Source organism: Macaca thibetana, chromosome 5, assembly GCF_024542745.1.
Source record: "Macaca thibetana thibetana isolate TM-01 chromosome 5, ASM2454274v1, whole genome shotgun sequence".
In the NCBI taxonomy this organism is placed as follows: Eukaryota; Metazoa; Chordata; class Mammalia; order Primates; family Cercopithecidae; genus Macaca; species Macaca thibetana.
The window spans coordinates 69,508,379-69,526,695 of record NC_065582.1 but is presented as its reverse complement, the minus strand read 5'-3'; the positions used below and the strand labels follow the sequence as shown (position 1 = coordinate 69,526,695).

At 37.4% G+C, this 18,317-nt stretch overlaps 1 protein-coding gene and 1 long non-coding RNA gene across 6 annotated transcripts in view; one reads left to right on the top strand and one right to left on the bottom strand.

Moving 5' to 3' along the window:
- Positions 1–2,396: 2,396 nt before the first annotated feature.
- Positions 2,397–10,902, bottom strand: MAD2L1 (mitotic arrest deficient 2 like 1). Its single transcript, XM_050791799.1, has 5 exons — positions 9,973–10,902; positions 8,987–9,133; positions 5,272–5,392; positions 4,148–4,251; positions 2,397–3,266 (listed from the first exon to the last, which is right to left on the bottom strand). The coding sequence occupies exons 1-5, from the start codon at positions 10,043–10,045 to the stop codon at positions 3,094–3,096; spliced, it is 618 nt and encodes a 205-aa protein (XP_050647756.1). The 5' UTR covers positions 10,046–10,902; the 3' UTR covers positions 2,397–3,093.
- Positions 10,254–18,317, top strand: part of LOC126955343 (uncharacterized) — a 243,145-nt gene continuing 235,081 nt past the window's right edge. For all 5 annotated transcript variants that reach the window (XR_007725905.1, XR_007725902.1, XR_007725903.1 and 2 more), the window contains exon 1: positions 10,254–10,311. This is a non-coding gene — a long non-coding RNA (uncharacterized LOC126955343). The remainder of the gene's footprint in view (positions 10,312–18,317) is intronic.

The following is an 18,317-nucleotide window of genomic DNA, read 5'->3' as shown; positions in this document are numbered from 1 at the left end:
GTTTGAATATTTGTGACCAAAAGAGCAAACTGTGATCTATTACAGGACTGGCAAACTACAACCCTAGGGTCAAAGCAAACAGCTATGTTTTTTTTCTTATTGGAACACACTCATGCTCATTCATTTATGTATTGTCTATGGCTGTTTTCAGCCTCTTGAGTAGGTGCAAGAGACCATATGCCTTCAAAAGCAGAACTATTTACTACCTGGCCATTTACAGAAAGTTTGCCAGTCTCTAGTCCATTAGATAACTGTCATCAAACTTCCTGGTGCCCTTTCCACCACCTCCATGGGAGGAGTATACTTCCTGGTCCCATCCCATTGAAGTTTGGCTTGGCCTTCACTTGCTTTGGTCAGTGTGAAAAAGCTGGCTTTCAGAGTCCTAACCAATGTCCCTCCAACAGAATGAGCTAGGTGCAGCAAAAGTCAACCAATACATGAGACTGTTATACCTCAGCATAAACCTTCTCACAGAGGTTTGACTTCTCTGATGACACTGGGAAAAGGATTCTGAAAGCCAGATATATTTCCACTCCTCCTGGGCTCTACTTCAGACCATGATGGGCTTAACCTCTGTTCATCCCTCTACATATGGTAAGCAACACTGAGCCAGAGTCCAGGCCAGGCCTAGAGACCCATCATGCTGTCTTAAGAAGAACCTTCTCTTTAACATGGTGTAGAAACCACTCACAAGTCTTTCAGCTGTTGGTTTAAATGTCTTCCTCCTGAGGTAAGCCTCAAGGTCTAAAAAGAGGATGGGACAGTCCACTTGGAGCTACAGGGCAAAGCTTTTCCAGTCTAGCTTCACCTCAATAAAGTTCATAGTTTGGCTCCCACTCAGCTCCAAAATGTGTATTTTATACATTATTAATTATTATTTTTTGAAATAGTCTTGCTCTGTTGCCCAGGCTAGAGTACAGTGGCACGATCTTGGCTCACTGCAACCTCCGCCTCACGGGTTCAAGCGATTCTCCTGCCTCAGCCTCCCAAGTAGCTGGGATTACAGGTGCCCGCCACCATGCTCAGCTAATTTTTGTATGTTTTGTAGAGACGGGGTTTCACCATCTTGGCCAGGCTGGTCTCAAACTCCTGACCTAGTGATCCACCTGCCTCGGCCTCCCAGTGCTGGGATTACAGGCGTGAACCACCGCACCCAGCCCAAAATGCGTATTTGTTAATTGATTATATAATCTGTAAGGGTTAAAATGACTCGTCATGACTAGCTCCCCAGAAACCTCAGAGTAAACAGTAACATGCAAATGATACAAAAATCTAAGAATTGAATCCTGTTAATAACGGTAGCTGAGTTGAAATGACCAGAATATACACACAACCTTTAAAAATGTGATTTCAGCAGGGCGTGGTGGCTCACGCCTATAATCCCAGTAGTTTGTGACATTAAGGCAGGTGGATCATGAGATCAGGAGTTCAAGACTAGCCTGGCAACATGGTGAAACCTCCTCTCTACTAAAAATACAAAAATTAGCCACGCGTGGTGGTACATGCCTGTAATCCCAGCTACTCGGGAGGCTGAGACAGAATTGCTGGAATCCGGGATGCGGAGGTTGTAGTGAGCTGAGCTGCGTCACTGCACTCCAGCCTGGGCGACAGAGTAAGATTCCATCTTGGGGCAAAAAAAAGTGATTTCACAGAATTTAGTCTGACATCTCAAATAGTTAAAATACAAATGAAGCATTTATTGGCCATTTTCTTGATATCATCTAGCTGGGTAACACCAGTGCTCCATTTTATTCCATAAAGATATGAAGAGTCTACAAATTTGTCACTGAGAACCCAGAAACTGCCACTGATCCACAGTATTTGCTCAATATGTAATTTCTGAATGAACACATTCAGACTATCTGCAATTACTTCATACACATAAAGAACTTAAGAGTGTCTAATAATAAGCATTAATAAACTGAATTTTTACAAAATGAGGTCAGATTTAGATTAGAGATGAGAGAAGACTTTACAAATCTGCCTTAAATTGACCTTGGAAAAACAGGTGAGAACTGGATAGAAAGCATGTACCAGATGAAGGTATTAATGAAAGCACAAGAATAAGCATAGTATTTAAATACCTAAAGAAAAGTAGGCTGATAATAAGGCTAAGAGTATAGTAAAGTACTAAAATCAACATTTGTTCAACTGGAATTGTTGGACTAATTCCAAAGGACATTTATCCTTTCACAATGATGAAGTAATAGCTTTGTCTATTGCTATGAGATCAACAGGATGTGATCAAAGTTTATCCATTAGATTGAAGACACCTCAAGACTCACTCAACTTTGTATCTTTAAGTTCTATAACTTCATAGGAACAAGAATTCAATAGTTATGCTGAATCAATTCTAATTACCATTTAACTATATCAACACCAAACCAGTATCAAAATTTTTAAGACAAATTTAAAACAAACTTAACTTTATTTCCTCACTTTCACTTAAAACTTGATTTTATAAAACACACACACAAAAACATTTTTAAGAGTTCTGTATCACAGAACATTAAAGAGTACAAATATCCATTGCTTCATAGGTTCAAGTTACATAAATTAAAGTCAAATTTGGAAACTGATTCATTAGGGAAAACTATACATGAAATGAAGGTCAAAAGGAGCTAATACAGCAATATTTCATTGTTTATAGATTATTAGTTACTTTCAGGACCTTAACAAAGATTCTGAATATTTAGACTTCCTTTGCTGTATTTTATACTTAAATATCTCCCTACCTATACTGAGTCAAGCTACTTGACCAAAACATCTGATTTAGGAAAGCATTTAGCTTTATAGCACAAGTTTTTCCATCTACAGTTACTATCTTCAAAGGAATATACATCACAACGTTGACAAAAAAAATTCCTGGTTCCTTTTGAACGGTGTGCAATAAATTCATGATGTTAAGTCCATGGTAAGTCAAATAGGCACCAAAAAATAAAAGGAACAATTACACACAGTTCAGTAAGTATCATTTTGGTTTTCTCCATGTAAAAATTAACCAATGAAATAAAACATATTAACTGTAGATGATTTGATTTCAGGAAAACCAAATTTCAAAATTACAATTACATTATTTTCCTCACGTCATCCTCAGTCATTGACAGGAATTTTGTAGGCCACCATGCTATTTACTTTGTGGATTGTAGTAGTAAATGAACGAAGGCGGACTTCCTCAGAATTGGTAATAAACTGTGGTCCCGACTCTTCCCATTTTTCAGGTACAACCAAATCTTTGTCTGTATAAATCAGCAGATCAAATGAACCTAAATTGGGGATAAGATCATTAAAGTACATTACTTTCTAAAAGTAAAACTAATCTTGTTGCCTGTCTTCTATTTTGAACAACTCACTGCTGGAAAAGGTCATTTGGCTTGGCCTCTAATCACTAATTTATTTTGCTCAATGAACATTTATCTTAATAAAGAAAATATTGTATCTAATTTCTGTGCAATTTAGTGATTGTGTTCAAGTAACCCTTATTTTAATAATGGTCCCAAGGGTGGGTGCAGTGGCTCACGCCTGTAATCCCAGCACTTTGGGAGCCCAAGGCGGGCGAATCACTAGGTCAGGAGGAGATCGAGACCATCCTGGTTATCATGGTGAAACCCCGTCTCTACTAAAAATACAAAAAATTAGCTGGGCATGGTGGCGGGTGCCTGTAGTCCCAGCTACTGGGGATGCTGAGGCGGGAGAATAGTGTGAACCTGGGAGGCAGAGCTTGCAGTGAGCCGAGATCGCGCTACTGCACTCCAGCCTGGGCGACAGAGTGAGACTCCGTCTCAAAATAAATAAATAAATAAAAATAATGGTCCCAAAGCACAAGAATAGTGATGCCAGCATATTGTTATAATTGTTCCAGTTTATTAACTCTTACGATGCTTAATTTACATATTAAATTGTATCACAGGTATGTATGCATAAGAAAAACATCATACAGGGTTCATACTATCCATGGTTTCAGGTAGTCACTGTGGGTCTCCTTGTGGAAAGGGAGACTATGATACATTAATTTTGCTTTATAATGTTTTTTCTTCAATTTATATTACATAAATCTGACAAGACAAAATTGAATAAAGGGGTGATTAAGGCAGTAGCTTAGTCTTTTTGCCAATCAATTTAATCCAACAAGAAGTTGTATACTTACAGGAAACTTCCAACAGTGGCAGAAATGTCACCGTAGCTGTTATCTGTCTGATCACTGAACGGATTTCATCCTGGATAGCTTTCTGAGACTTTTCTCTGGGTGCACTGTCAAAAGAAAAAAAAAAAAAATCAACAGTGCACCCAATCAATTAATTCATTTTAGGTTTTAAGTTATTTCAAACATAGTGGTAAGATTATTTATTTGATTAAATGCTCTCAACATCAAATAAGCAGTGCTTTAAAAAGGAGGTTTGTAAAAACTGTGAATGAAAGTATCCTTTGGACCTATAACCTAGTAGGCACAACATACATCCTCATTACTTCATTTATCCTGCCAGGCATCTTTTAGAGCTGGTCTTAGTGTCAGGTCATTTAGTATCAGATGACTAGAAAATCTGCCAATCATTTCAAGTTCAGGAAACTTCAGCATCTCTTGAAATAAAATAACAAATGCTATCTAAAATATTTAATTGGTATAATCATTTTGGCACTTTTAGTAATGCCTAAATGTCTAAATTCCTATTTTCTCAAATAAAACATTAAATTGTGTATCAAATTATTTTATAAGCTAAAAATTTCCTAAAATAAACCAAAGCCTTCAGAAGCAAACTACATTTCACTGTAAGAAATGGTTCCCAGTTTATAGAAAAGCATGCCTAGGACAATGCTAAACATTAGAGTATAAAGACAGACACTTCTCTTCCAGGGAGTCTGGAACTTTCAGAAATTATCAAGTGTCTTAGGAAGTAGATGGCATTAAAGGAAGTACAGCAGAGCTACATCATAAATTGTGTGAATCTAATATAATTCCTTATAGTTAAAAACATCTTAGAACAATTCATTAAATGGTTCATCTAGTATATCATGTGTAGTTTTGTATATACCATCATAAATACTGTTTGAAAATTGCTGATTTAGACTAAAGGCAATTATATATATACAAATCAATGATATGTTAAACCGACAATTCTTTTCCACAGGTGACTGAGGATATCTTAGAAAATATAAATTAGAAACAAACTATATTTTATATAAAACTAGTTCAATATAATTAGAACTCAATTGGTAATAAAAACAAGTTTTGAAAAAATATATCAAAGTAGAAATAATGTAATTCCTACTTACCTGTCATCTTTTGCAGTCTTGTCACACTCAATATCAAACTGCCATCTTTCCAGGACCTCACCACTTTCAATATTTGAGATAACTACAACCAGTTTCTGAACTGAACACTTGTATAACCAATCTGCAACACATAAAAATGAAGGCATCTTTCTTGGTCCACTGCATCATAAAGTAGCTCTCTTCTCAGGTCCTACTCCCTATCCTCAGCAAATTCCTACCACTGCTATCTTGGACTTCCTCCTACGTGCAAGAAAATTTGCACCATCAATACTCTAACTTCTGTTTTCAAATTCTCAGTATCTGTACCAGGTACAGTAATTGGTGCTGAGGACAGAATACTGAACATATGGTACTTTCATCCTAATCCAAGATAAAAGCATAGGAGATGGGCATTCATCTACTCATCACACCAATAAATGACAAATTATCATTGTAATGGCTGCTATGAAAGAGAGATGTAAGATGCAATGAGAGCATAAAAGAAGGAAAATTTGAGCCACTTACAGAGGTCAGAAAAGGTTTGAGTTTAGCTCTAGGGATAAACAGCATTAAATATGCACAAGGATAGGAAAGAAGATACAGGCCTCAAATACTCACAAGGGAAGAGCATATAACTAGAAGACTGGAAGCAGCTCACTACAAGTGCAATCAAGAAACAAACAAACAAACAAAATAAAACAATACAATCCTTGCAAGATTAATAGAAGCCAGACCACACAAAGCCTGGTGGATCAAATTAAAAAAATATGCACTTCAAGACCAGTGAAGTCATTACTGTGTGTGAAGCAGGATGTAAAGCAATTAGTCTTGTATTTCAAAACTATCATTCTAGCTGTGATATGGAAAGTGGACTGGAGATGTTAAAGAGGGGATCTAGAGACACTAGTTGGTCCATCAGTAATTCGAGCAAGAGTTAATGAAAGCTTGTAGGAGGATAAACTGGTAGAGACGAAGCAGTAGGTAAATGTAAGAGATTTCATGGTTAAAATTTATTGGGTTTAGTCATGGTAGTAAGGAAGAAGCATGATTCAGGGACAGCTTCCAAGTTTCTTTTATTTCTGTTTGGACGGTTTAGCCACTGACAGAAAATTAAAGAGTATCAGTTTTGGATATGATCCTAAATTTAATTTTTAGTATGCTTGAGTATATGTTATCTCTGGGATAGCTACATAAAGATATAGCTGCTGAATATATGAGTCTGGAGAAAGAGGCTTTGGGATAGATATATAAGTTTGTGAGTTGACTACACAGAGGTTGCTAGTGAAGCTATACACAGGTCAGAAATCACCTATAGAGAAATTATAAAGACAGAACGGGGGCTCAGATTGAGCCTTGAAGTAATCTTGGAAATTGAAACAGCATATTCAGGAGTCAGTGAAGTTTTTGTAAAGAAACTTTGTAAAGAAAAATTACAAAAAAGAGTAATTAGTAAATATTTTAAGCTTATAGGCCACCAAGGTCTCTGTTGCTTATTTTTAAACAAACCTGTAAGTGTAAAAATATTCTTAGCTTGTGGGCAGTGCAAAAACAGGCCACCTGTTGGATGCGGCCTGTGGGCCTTGTGATCCCTGGCATTTATCAACAACTTTTTATGAGTTTCACTCTGAAAAGGAGGAGACTGGGTGGCAATTTGTTCTTCCTTTAAAACTGGAGAGATGAAAACAATGGGGATAATTAAAATCAAAACACAGAAGCAGAAAATATAACAGAGAACAGGATCAAGACCCTAAAAAAGGCTAGAGGAAATGACATTCAAAACAAAACAACTGGCTGGGTGTGGTGGCTCACGCCTGTAATCCCAGCACTTTGGGAGACAGAGGTGGGTGAATCACGAGGTCAGGAGTTCAAGACTAGCCTGGCCAAAATGGTGAAACCACGTCTCTGGTAAAAATACAAAAATTAGCCGGGCATAGTGGCAGGCGCCTATAATCTCAGCTACTCGGGAGGCAGAGGTTGCAGTGAGTGGAGATCACGCCACTGCACTCCAGCCTGGGTGACAGAGTGAGACTCCAAACAAAAAACAAACAGAACAACTTGCCTCTAGGGAAGAGCAATTTTTCCACTTTAACTAAAATAAAAGGGAGAAGTTAAATAGGAAGGTCTAGACACACATAACGTGAAGTGTCATCAATGCAGTCTCAAAGGAGACAACCTAAAAACCATTGGCTTCAATGCAGTCTCAAAGAAGACAACCTAAAAACCATTGGCTTAGGCAATGCTTGCTTCTCTAGCAAATTAAGATGGAAACACACATCCATAGTTGCCTAGAGGTTCCAGGCCAAATGATCTGAGTGCAGCCCTATGAATCACTACAGATGATTTATTCCTGACCCCCAATTTTGGATGCAACTCTGGGAGAGGTGGACACTCCTATCAATGTCTTTCCTGTACACTTGAGAACAGAGGTCTATTCCCACACCAAAAGAGGTCTCATCTTGCTATTTTGACAATACCAATCTACTACAGCAGCAGTTCTCAACTAAGGGCAATTTTGTCCCCTTGGGCACATCTGGCAATATAATTTATGGAGACACTTTTGGTTGTCAGAGCAAGGTGGTTTGTTACTGGCATTTGGTTAGTAAAGGCCATAGATGTTGGTAAACATTCTATAACACACAGAAAAGCACCCACACCAAAGAAATATCCAGGCCAAAATGTCAACAGGGCTATCTTCCCTTGCCTGTCAATTTAAGACGTAACATCCACAGGTTGTTGAGGCATTCCACTCCTGTACACATAAAAGGCAAGGCAATGTTAACAGTTTATCTAGAGGATAGTATAGGTTGAAAGAGAGTTATCAAGCTAAAAAAGTTCACATGGCCATTATCGGAAGGGCATATTAAAAATGGGTTAGTAAAAATGCAATAAAAACGGCAAAACAAAGACACATTTCTGGTCGACAACAAAAGAAATAATTTCTAAAAAAAAAAAAAAAAAAAAAAAAAGATGCCCACTGTAGTACTTTCAAAAATTTTAGAAGATCAAATGGGAGAAACATTTGAAAAATTAGAAATGAGAATCCTAAGTGGAGGGTAACATGAAAGAGAAACTAACAGGAATTCTAGAAAGGAAAAAGAAATAGATGAAGAACAAGTATTCACCCGACAGGTAATACAGCAATTTCTCGAACTAAAGAAAAACGAACGTTCAGACAGAAAAGGCTTACTGAATCACCGGCAGAATTTTTGAAAACGACAAACAGAAATATGTGAAAAACAAAACAAACAAACAAAAAAACTGTGAGTGTTCTGTCATTTAGCAGCTAATCTTTTTCTTTTTTTGAAGTTTATCTGGTTGAATCCAATTTCCTTGATATTAATCTAATGATAACATTAGACTACAGAAAACTAATTAGTTACAGAAAATACATTATATTGAGAATATGTAGTGTATATTTTCTCAGATAGTGAACACCATTATAATTATGTAAAATTCCAACCTGTTCCATTTGGCCACATTAACTGCGAAAGCCACTTCTAAGGGAGTTGATGAAGACTATTTTTCAGCCATATCAGATTTCTTACATCAAAATATTCAGCCCACTCACAATGTAGTGGGGGAAGAGTGAATTTCTTCCATTTTATATATTATTTGCTTCCTCTCAACTTAAAATATATTTGAGATGTGAGTACACTTCTATTTGCAGAGCGGAAAAATGACCACTTGAGATGCTAAAAAATCTGCAAGACTCAAATTATTTCCAATGATTAAATACCTTTTAGTTGTTCCACCACATTATTTAGGTATTTTATGAGCTCAAGATCAGTAGTTACAAGCAAGGTGAGTCCGTATTTCTGCACTCGAGTAAAAGTTTCAGATGGATATATGCCACGCTGATATAAAATGCTGTTGATGCCGAATGCTGCAAGCAAAAGAAATGTTACAGAAAATTCATTATCACTGCATAACTCTGGAAAATAAAATATATTTGGATGTGGCTATATTTTCATTAGGCTATACAGCTATAAATGACTGAACACACGTGTATCTTGCTGAAAGCAGAGTAAGTACAAAGTGGCATTAAAAATCCTTAAAAGTCTTGTATCTAAGTAAAAAAAGATAATTGTTTTCACGTGCCAAGGAAAAAAAAAGCCAAAGTGTATCAACCTACTATTGCCAAATTTCACCTCATTGTAATCCAAGTCCAAATTCAGATTATGAGGCTAGAGGATGTCAAAATAGGCTGTTGCATTCGAGTCAGCAACTGACTGAATAGTCACTTTGCTCCAGACAAGCCTGTATCTTCCCCTTTCCCTCCCAAATCCTGCCAGGTTCCTTTACAACGTGCAGCTGGCCTGTTCGAGAACAAGGGTTCCCAAAATCTTGTTTACCGCCAGCCTCATGCCTAATAATCACTTAGAGTGGGAGGGTGAGGGTGCTCTCGCAGTTAAAAAAAACACACACATACACACCCACACTGGGACCCACCCCAGTCACGCTGTGTCCTGTATCGGAAAGTAAGGGGTGGGAGGTGGGACGGATCTGCACTTAAAGGAAGAAACGCTCCGGAAGAGGCTACGCCGCGAGGTAGGCCCCAGCAGCACGCAGGCTTGCAGCTCCACGTTATAGCAACGCGTCAGGAGGAACAGCCTGCAGCCGCCGCTCCCAGATTACTTCTCCGGTCTCAGAGGCCGAGCTGTGGGCCTACTGAGCCGCCACGACTCAGTTCCCCCCAATATAATGGCCGGCGCGAGGACTTACAGAAGAACTCGGCCACGATTTCAGCGCTCCCGCGCAGGGTGATTCCCTGCTCCCGGGAGAGCTGCAGCGCCATGGCCAGGGACACAAACAAAGGCACGCACTTGCACTCGGCGGACAGCAACCACAGCGGCTCCCACAGCACTTCCCCGCCAAGCGTTTCAAAAGTAACGACGCAGCACGTTGTCCGGTCCTCTGCGCAGGCGCGACGAGCCTCTAAGCCCCGCCCCACGCGGCGGGGCCCTGCCCTTTCTCTCCGCCTTCCAGCGATCTCGCGGGAACGGCCGGTTTGCGCAGGCGCAGTTGGTGGACCTGCTCGCGCTTGCCGGTTGTGACACTCCGGTAGGTTTAGGTTAGGCTGTGTCTTCTGGTCGTGGTTTACTAGTTGGGGCCGAGGGAAGAAGATGTCGATTCCAATTTCAGTAGCCGCTCTCTAGGCTTATGAACTGAAAGACCAAGGAGCACAGTTTCCGAGTTTCAAAGATACTTTCAAACTGAAAGGAACGGTTTGCCAGCTGCGCCCGTACTGGCCCATGTGACCCCTAGTGAAAGATCTAAACTTCCGCTAGATGCTTTGGGAATTCCTAAAGCGACTACGTGCACGGCAGCCAACCCACAGCTTTAGAGGGTTCGCCTTCTGTGTGGGAGCCCGGCTTTTCCCGAGAAATTGGGTTAGGGATTAAAGAGAACTGCATCCTTTTTTCTGCCCTTTGTCCACGTCTGTCCTGGGCTTAGGGCCACCCCTCCGAGGCCAGCGGGGTAGGCAAGTCGGGCGGTAGGGGGCTGCATCCGGAAGTCCAGGCTGCGTTCTGTCCACCCTGCCCACCCTTAGGGGGCAAGACAGGAATAAGGTCACCTCACCAAAGAGGCCCATCAACATTGAAGAATTTTTCAATGAATCTTGACTCACCAAACTCAATGACTTTTCATTGAAAAGGGTGAGAATTATTAAGGAGATATTGCACAATTAATGTTCATGTCCATTTTGAAAGAAGTTTATTCTTAAAGCAGCTAGGAAGATATTTGTAAAACGACGCCTGAAAAACTCTCATATCTGCCAGACATTATAAGAGAAATACTTGAGTGTTGTTAGTTTTCCGTTTGCTGCATAACGAATTACTACACATCAGTGACTTCAAAACAACACCTATTCGTTTTCTCAGTCCTGTAGGTCAGAAGTCTGGACGTGGGATTGTTGACTGCTTTGCTCAGTCACACAAGGTTGAAATCGAAGGGTCTGCAAGTGGGATCTCATCTGAGGTTTGGGGTCCTTCTAAGCCCTCTGGCAGAATTTCCTTGGGGTTGTTGGACTGAGGTCCATTTTGTCTCGCCAGCTGTTGGCCAGAGGCCAGCTATGTTTGTCAGCTAGCCCTTCCACAAGCCTTCTCACACTTCCCATCTCTGTGATTTCGGGGAGACCCCAGCCCCTTTTAAAGGCTCACCTGGTTAAGTCAGACCCAGTCACATCTCCCTTTTGATGAACCTAGTCCCAGAAGTGATATCTGCTCATATTTGTAGTTTTCCTACCCAGACTCCGGGGAGGGGATTATGTAGGTGTGCTCTCTAGGGGCCAGGAATGTGGGGAACTGGCTTAGAGTTCTGCCTGTACAGTGTTGTATATCATGTTTTGATCAGTTTGAAGAGTAAGGGATGGGTGTGATAGGTTGCAGGCTGACTTGACCCAGTAAATTTTCCTTAAATCCTTTCATCTCTGTGTGTGTATAAATCACAATCCTTGATGTGAAGAACAGTGTCAGGGAAAGTGCGGAGTAAGAAGCAAGAGAGTTGGATGTCCTTCGCACCTTCCACTGGAAGCTTGGGTAGAGCTAGAATTTTGGCATCACGCTGGTAGAACATGGTGCCCATGTTTTTCCACATAAAAACTGCCTCTTGTTTCTAAGGAACTTGATATTAACAATCAGCACTTCCGGAAAGATTTTCTTGAGTTTCATGGTATTGTAGTTTTTAAGTTCTCTGAAGCTACAAATAATTTAGTATAACCTGGAAATTCTAGAAATTAAAAGACTGGCATAATTATGATTTTTCTGTGTACAGAGGAAGTACTAAATGTCTGTACCCTATGAGGAGACATAAGACATGAGGTTTAGAAGGAATGGTCTGTGTCTTTTGAGGAGTTTGTAGTCTACTTCGGTTTAAATATTTATACTTTTTTTTTTTTTAATGAAAATTCGAAGTTCATGAGTTTGGCCTTATCTGGTTTCTGCCTGCATGGGAAGCCCGCTATTAGATTACTTTCCTCGTCTGTCTGCTCCTTTCAATAACTTGGCCCTCCATGTTCTTTTCCACCTTAGTACTTTCCATAATGTACATTCCTTCTCTACCCAGAAATTTCACTTTATCTGCTCAGATTCCTAATTATATTCACACTCTTTCTTAACTTAAATGTTACTTTGCTTAAAGACATTTTCGTTGGCCCTTCGGAACTGTATAAGGACCTCTCTGAAGTATTTTCATAGCATTCATAGTGCTACTTCAGAGCATTTCTTTTATTGAAAAAATTGTATAATGATTTGTGTTATACCTGATCTGTTTTCTTGTATCAAAAATAAAATTAGGATGAATCTAAAAGTTTATTGTCATAGAAAAAGTACAGCTCAGACTCTAGGAGACTTCAAACCAAGTGGGAAGGGTGGTAAGAAACTTGCACTCAGCAATAATGGCACAGCTTATAAGGATAAAGGAGGAAGCATTTGGAGCTTTTCCATGATTGGTTCTTATACATTAAGATTTTTTTGTGGGGGGCAAACAGCTGTTTAAGTTGATTTGTCTATAGTTGATTGGCTTAATTTCACAGAATCATACTAACAAAAATGTAAAGCTTGTGTTTTGTGTTTATGATTAGAGCATTTCAGGGAAATCAGGATGACTTAAGCTTTCGGTTATGTGGTTATGGGCAGTTGGCCTTGATGTATATCTAAACTGTGACTTCCATGTTTATTTTATTTATTTATTTTTAACACCTGTAAGATCCATGATGGCATTTAGTGGATTTTCAATAAATGTTTGTTGAATGAATGAATATTTGCTTAGGAGAGCTTTATGGAAGAATCCAAAACATTTTCTAATTGAAGAATAGGTTGGATGGATGAATGAGGTCACTTTTAGAGAACTGTGAATACCCATCTGTGTTGATTTTATAGGGGGTACCAGGGTTTTCTAGGTTCTTAGGATTGACATAATTAAAGGGGCATTTTTAAAAAATGTTAATTCAGTAATGGTTGTAGAATGGATTGTGTACAGGACAGTCTAGGGTAGTGACCTCAAACTTGATCATGTAGAAGAATTACCTGTGTGTTTTGTAAATTCCTGGCTTTTATTCCACCTTCTCCAGAACTGGTTCAGGCCACACTGAAGCACCTGAAGTATGCTGATCCAAATTGATACATGCTGCAAGTGTAAAATACCAAATTTCAAAGACATCTAAACTAATGGATATAAAGTATTACGTTAATATGTTTTCTCATTGATTACATCTTGAAAGAATATTTTACATGCATTGGATTACATAAAATATATTATTAAAATGATTTCACTGGCTTCTTTTTAGTTTATTTTCAGAGTGATTACCATGACATTTAAAATTATGTATGTGACTCATATATTTTTATTGGACAGTATTTGTCTACAGTATGGGAGTCTAGAGAATGATATGTTTTAACAAGCATTGCAAGTGATTCTGATGCAAGCTCTTAGACCAGTCTCTAAAAAACAAGATACTGTGATGGATATTTTAGCATGCAGGGCTAGGAAGTTGAGTGTCTGAAATAAATGGATGCCAGAGAGGTTGAATAAGAAGAGATACTTTAGGGAAAGATATTTTGAAACAAGGACTGAGTTGATGATTGATAATGGAAGAATGAAGTGGTAGTTCAGATAAATCTGAGGTGCCACGTCTGCAGTACAGGGTAGTATTTGATCCACATTATGGTAGGAATAGCTGCCCAAACTCTGAACTTGTGCTAGTTCTTATTTATCAGAGTAGCACCCAAGATTCTAAAAGCTTTGGAGGGACTTCTTCCACATTAACTTTTGGGAACTTTATTTGCCATTGACCGCATCTTATCAAATACATGCATACTTATCTTTACAGAATGTTTCAAAACTTGTTTTCAGTTACTTTAGCTTACTTTTCTTTATAATTCAATGAAATCTTTTTAATGTGTATTGTTTAGGGGAAGGCTATTTGGACAGGGAGAAGAATAAATTAAGACTTTTTTCTGAAGAAAATTCAAGCAGAATGCATAACCAAACAAACTCATATTAATAAAAGAGATAAAGTGTGTCATAAATAGGCCTATATTTTATAGTAAGGTGCTAAAAACAGAAACATAATTTTCTAAAGCTAAAATCAAATAAAATTTTAGGATGAAAGTGACTTAATTAATGATTAGTTGAACAACCTTAAAGATATGGAAACTGAGGTCCAGAATGGCTATACAGTTAGTCTCAGATTCAGTATCTTGATAGTGGTATAGTTAGCAGACAATCTAGGGTTTCTGACTTAGTCTCCTTTTAAATTATATCCATTTGAAGACATTCTGAAAAATGTTCTTTTTCAAAGGTTATTTTGAAATAAAAACAACAACCTGATTTTACGCTAATGATTTTTACTCAATAACCTATACACATAACTTGTCCAAAAAAATGGCAGTTATTTAATACGAACCATAATTTTTTTTGTTATTATTATACTTTTAAGTTCTAGGGTACGTGTGCATAACGTACAGGTTTGTTACATATGTATACTTGTGCCCATATTGGTGTGCTGCCCCCATCAACTTGTCAGCACCCATCAACTCGTCATTTACATCAGGTAAAACTCAGTATGCAATCCCTCCCCCCTCCCCCCTCCCCATAATAGGGCCCGGTGTGTGATGTTCCCCTTCCCGAGTCCAAGTGATCTCATTGTTCATTTCCCACCTATGAGTGAGAACATGCGGTGTTTGGTTTTCTGTACGAACCATAATTTTATGTAGATACACAAAGACTTGCAACTGCCACAAGGTGGCACCGTATGCATGTGAAATACTACCTTTTAAAACCAGTAGTACATGCTTTAGTTCAAGGAAAAATGAATTTATTATTTTCTAAGGTATTAATATGTGTGGAATACTTCAGAATGACATGTGGAATCATAATATATTACAAAACTGGTATCCTTTTTTGTTTGTTTCTTTTTTGAGACAGAGTCTTGTTCTGTTGCCGAGGCTGGAGTGCAGTGGCATGATCTCGACTTGCTGCAACCTCTGCCTCCCAGCTTCAAGCTATTCTCCTGCCTCAGCCTCCCAAGTAGCTGGGACTACAGGCACTTGCCACCTTGCCCGGCCAATTTTTGTATTTTTAGTAGAGACGGGGTTTCACTGTGTTGGCCAGGCTGGTCTCAAACTCCTGACCTCGTGATCCGCCCAACTTGGCTTCCCAAAGTGCTGGGATTATAGGTGTGAGCCACCGCGCCTGGCCCAGAACTGATGTCCTTTTAAACATTTAATATCCTCTTAAGCATTTAGTATACACACATACACACATGCACACATACTGAAAACACACATACACAGGTTGAGCATCCCTAATCTGTAAATCTGAAATCTGACATGCTGTAAAATCTGAAATGTTTTGAGCACTGACATAATGCTCATAGGAAATGCACATTGGAGCATTTCAAATTTTGGATACTAAATCAGTAAGTATATATAATGCAGATATTCCCAAATCTGAAAAAATCCAAACTCTGAAACACTTCTGGTCCCAAGCATTTCAGATAAAGGGTACTTATGCTGTGTGAGGATTCATGTATATGTGTGTGGTGTGTGTGTGCGCGTGTGCACATACACCATTTAATTTGCTTATTCGTACTTAGAAAACATTTTTTAAAGTATGTTATTATTCTCATAAACTTACAGAGTTTTTTTATTTTTATCAAATGGAAGTTATTTTATTCCTGAGGCCAACATCTTGAAACAGAGCAGTTTCTTTTAAATTTTATAAAACAGTAAGGGATACTTATTTTTATGATAATTTTAATAAGAACAAATTTTGAAAAAATATTTTTGCACATGTGCATTTGATTATGTCAGTTTGAGAATTTACGTTTTTAACAAATCTGTCATAAAACTTAGGGTTATTCTGTTGTATCATAGAGATTATTTTTCATTTTATGTGAGGGCAATAATTCAGTAATTTTCTGCTTTGATTACTTAGGGTTTATTTTGTAGATTTTTTTCATGGGCCTAAGAAAGTGCATAATCTACATCTCCTAAAGTCCCCTCATGTCCCATACTTTTCTCCTAAGGCTTCTTCAATTTGGGTTTGCATACTCAAAAAAATAGCACAACAAATTTGATTAATAACATTTTATCAATAAGACATGGCTTAATAAAGTCAACAGGTATATGTCCATACTGGCAGAATTAATAATTTTTAATGATTCAGTTGCATATGTAGGCTATTAAGATTTTAGCTGTAGTTAAATACTAAATATTATGAAAACATAATTCCATAATGTATTGTTATGAAAATTACAGGTAGTTTTTTTCCAGAAAGTGGTATTATGTTATAGTATGATTTTATTTTGATATAATTTTATTTTGTCAGTGATATGTAGTCACTTAGTCTTCTCATATCTCAATCACAGTTAGGTACAGAAAGATAGAATTTGAAAGGTAGATGATAATTTATTAAGATTTGATCTTCAGAGACTGAATATAGATGTGGGCCATATATATGTTGAATATGGAATATATATTATATAGACTATATGTGTGTATGTGTATATGTATAAATATATATGAATCCTGGGTACAATCAACTGGATTTAACAGCACAAAATATTTTAAAATATAATTGAAATTCAGAACAGCTCAGAATAGTTGCAGATATGGAAACTGGCAACACAAAGCGTTTGTGAAGCAATAATAAACCACAGTCCTATTAAAATGAATACAAATAAATTTAATAAGTTAAATGATTTTATAATTACTTATGAAATTTGGTCATTTTATGCCTGTAGTAAATTTTAGCTGGTTACTTCTAAATACATTGTATGTGGCATTATTTTTATGACTATTCAATATGTAAATATTGGTGAATTAGTTCTGCTAAATTTATCAACTCAATAAAACTAAGGTGTTGTTTGAGTAAGTAGGAAAATATTTCTTAAAGAGTTCCATACATAAAATAAATAGACTACAAATTTGGGTCTTTCTTGAATATTTGTCAGTACCATTTTATAAGACACTTGTAGGTTGACAAAACTTTCTGAAAGCATGAAATATCATTTATATTTGTATTTTTCTATTTAGATAAACTCAGCTTTTTGAGTGGAACAGTTTTCTCATAACTTGCCTTGAACTCGCTTTATAGCTCATTCAAACAATAAGGTAGTCAAGTCGTATTTATCAGGTTTCAGATCAGTCATGCATATTAATTCCATTATTTGTGCCGAACTTTTCAATTTATAAATTTAATATGACAATTTTTTTTTTATTCTTGAATAATGTACACTTTTAACATCAGCCAACAACAACTAAAAGGCTTACTGAACTTCAGAGCTTTTGGTTTAAACTTGGAGATCAAGTGGATTAAAAATAAATGGTATCTTTCATGATTGCTTAATCCTAATATGGTTGTAAATACGGATTCTAACTTTTTGCACTCAAATAGATGGCAATTCTCTGTTTTAAGGTAATCTTTCAGATGATCCATAATATATTTTTCTTAATCTGTGTTACATCAACAAAATAAAAGAAAATTTGAAGTTTTATTTAAGAATATTTCCAAGGATATTCTTGTAGACTGTAGTATGAGGAACAATAGATCATAGCATTTAGTTATTTTTAAATGTATTCACAGAATTTTGAGGTTTAAATGTAAGGTATGGTTATTAATTGTATAGTTAGACAATAAGATAGGTTCTTTTGGTTTTTGGAATTTTACATTAAGATTCATTAATTTTGAGCTATTATTTTAAGAATAATAAGATTCTTATTGAGTTAGTCTACATTGAAATAATAAGAAATTACAATACTTAACTCCCAAGAGCAGCCAAAAGTACTCATAACATAGAAGATGAACATCTTCAGGACATTATAGGTATAGCATTGCACATTTACAATGCTTGCCTGCCTGCTGTAGGAAAAAGATCAGGAGTGTGGAAAAGGGAGGTCATAGTTCAACTTAAGCCCCAAGTACACTTGCCTGTACCTGCTGGGAGACTGAAACTTGTAGGGAGATTATTTGAAGCCCTCTGGAAATGTGAATGCACCTTTCTCTTCTCTTTCTCAAAGGTCTTGTTGTCCAAAATAGTGTGTACTATCAGTAACAGAAAAAGT

Coding starts and splice junctions, on each gene's coding strand:
- MAD2L1 (XM_050791799.1), bottom strand. CDS start 10,045: ATGGCGCTGCAGCTCTCCCGGGAGCAGGGAATCACCCTGCGCGGGAGC. Junction 4,252..5,271: donor AAGACTGCAAAAGATGACAG/GTAAGTAGGAAT, acceptor TTCTTTTGACAG/TGCACCCAGAGAAAAGTCTC. Junction 3,267..4,147: donor GCCACTGTTGGAAGTTTCCT/GTAAGTATACAA, acceptor TCCCCAATTTAG/GTTCATTTGATCTGCTGATT.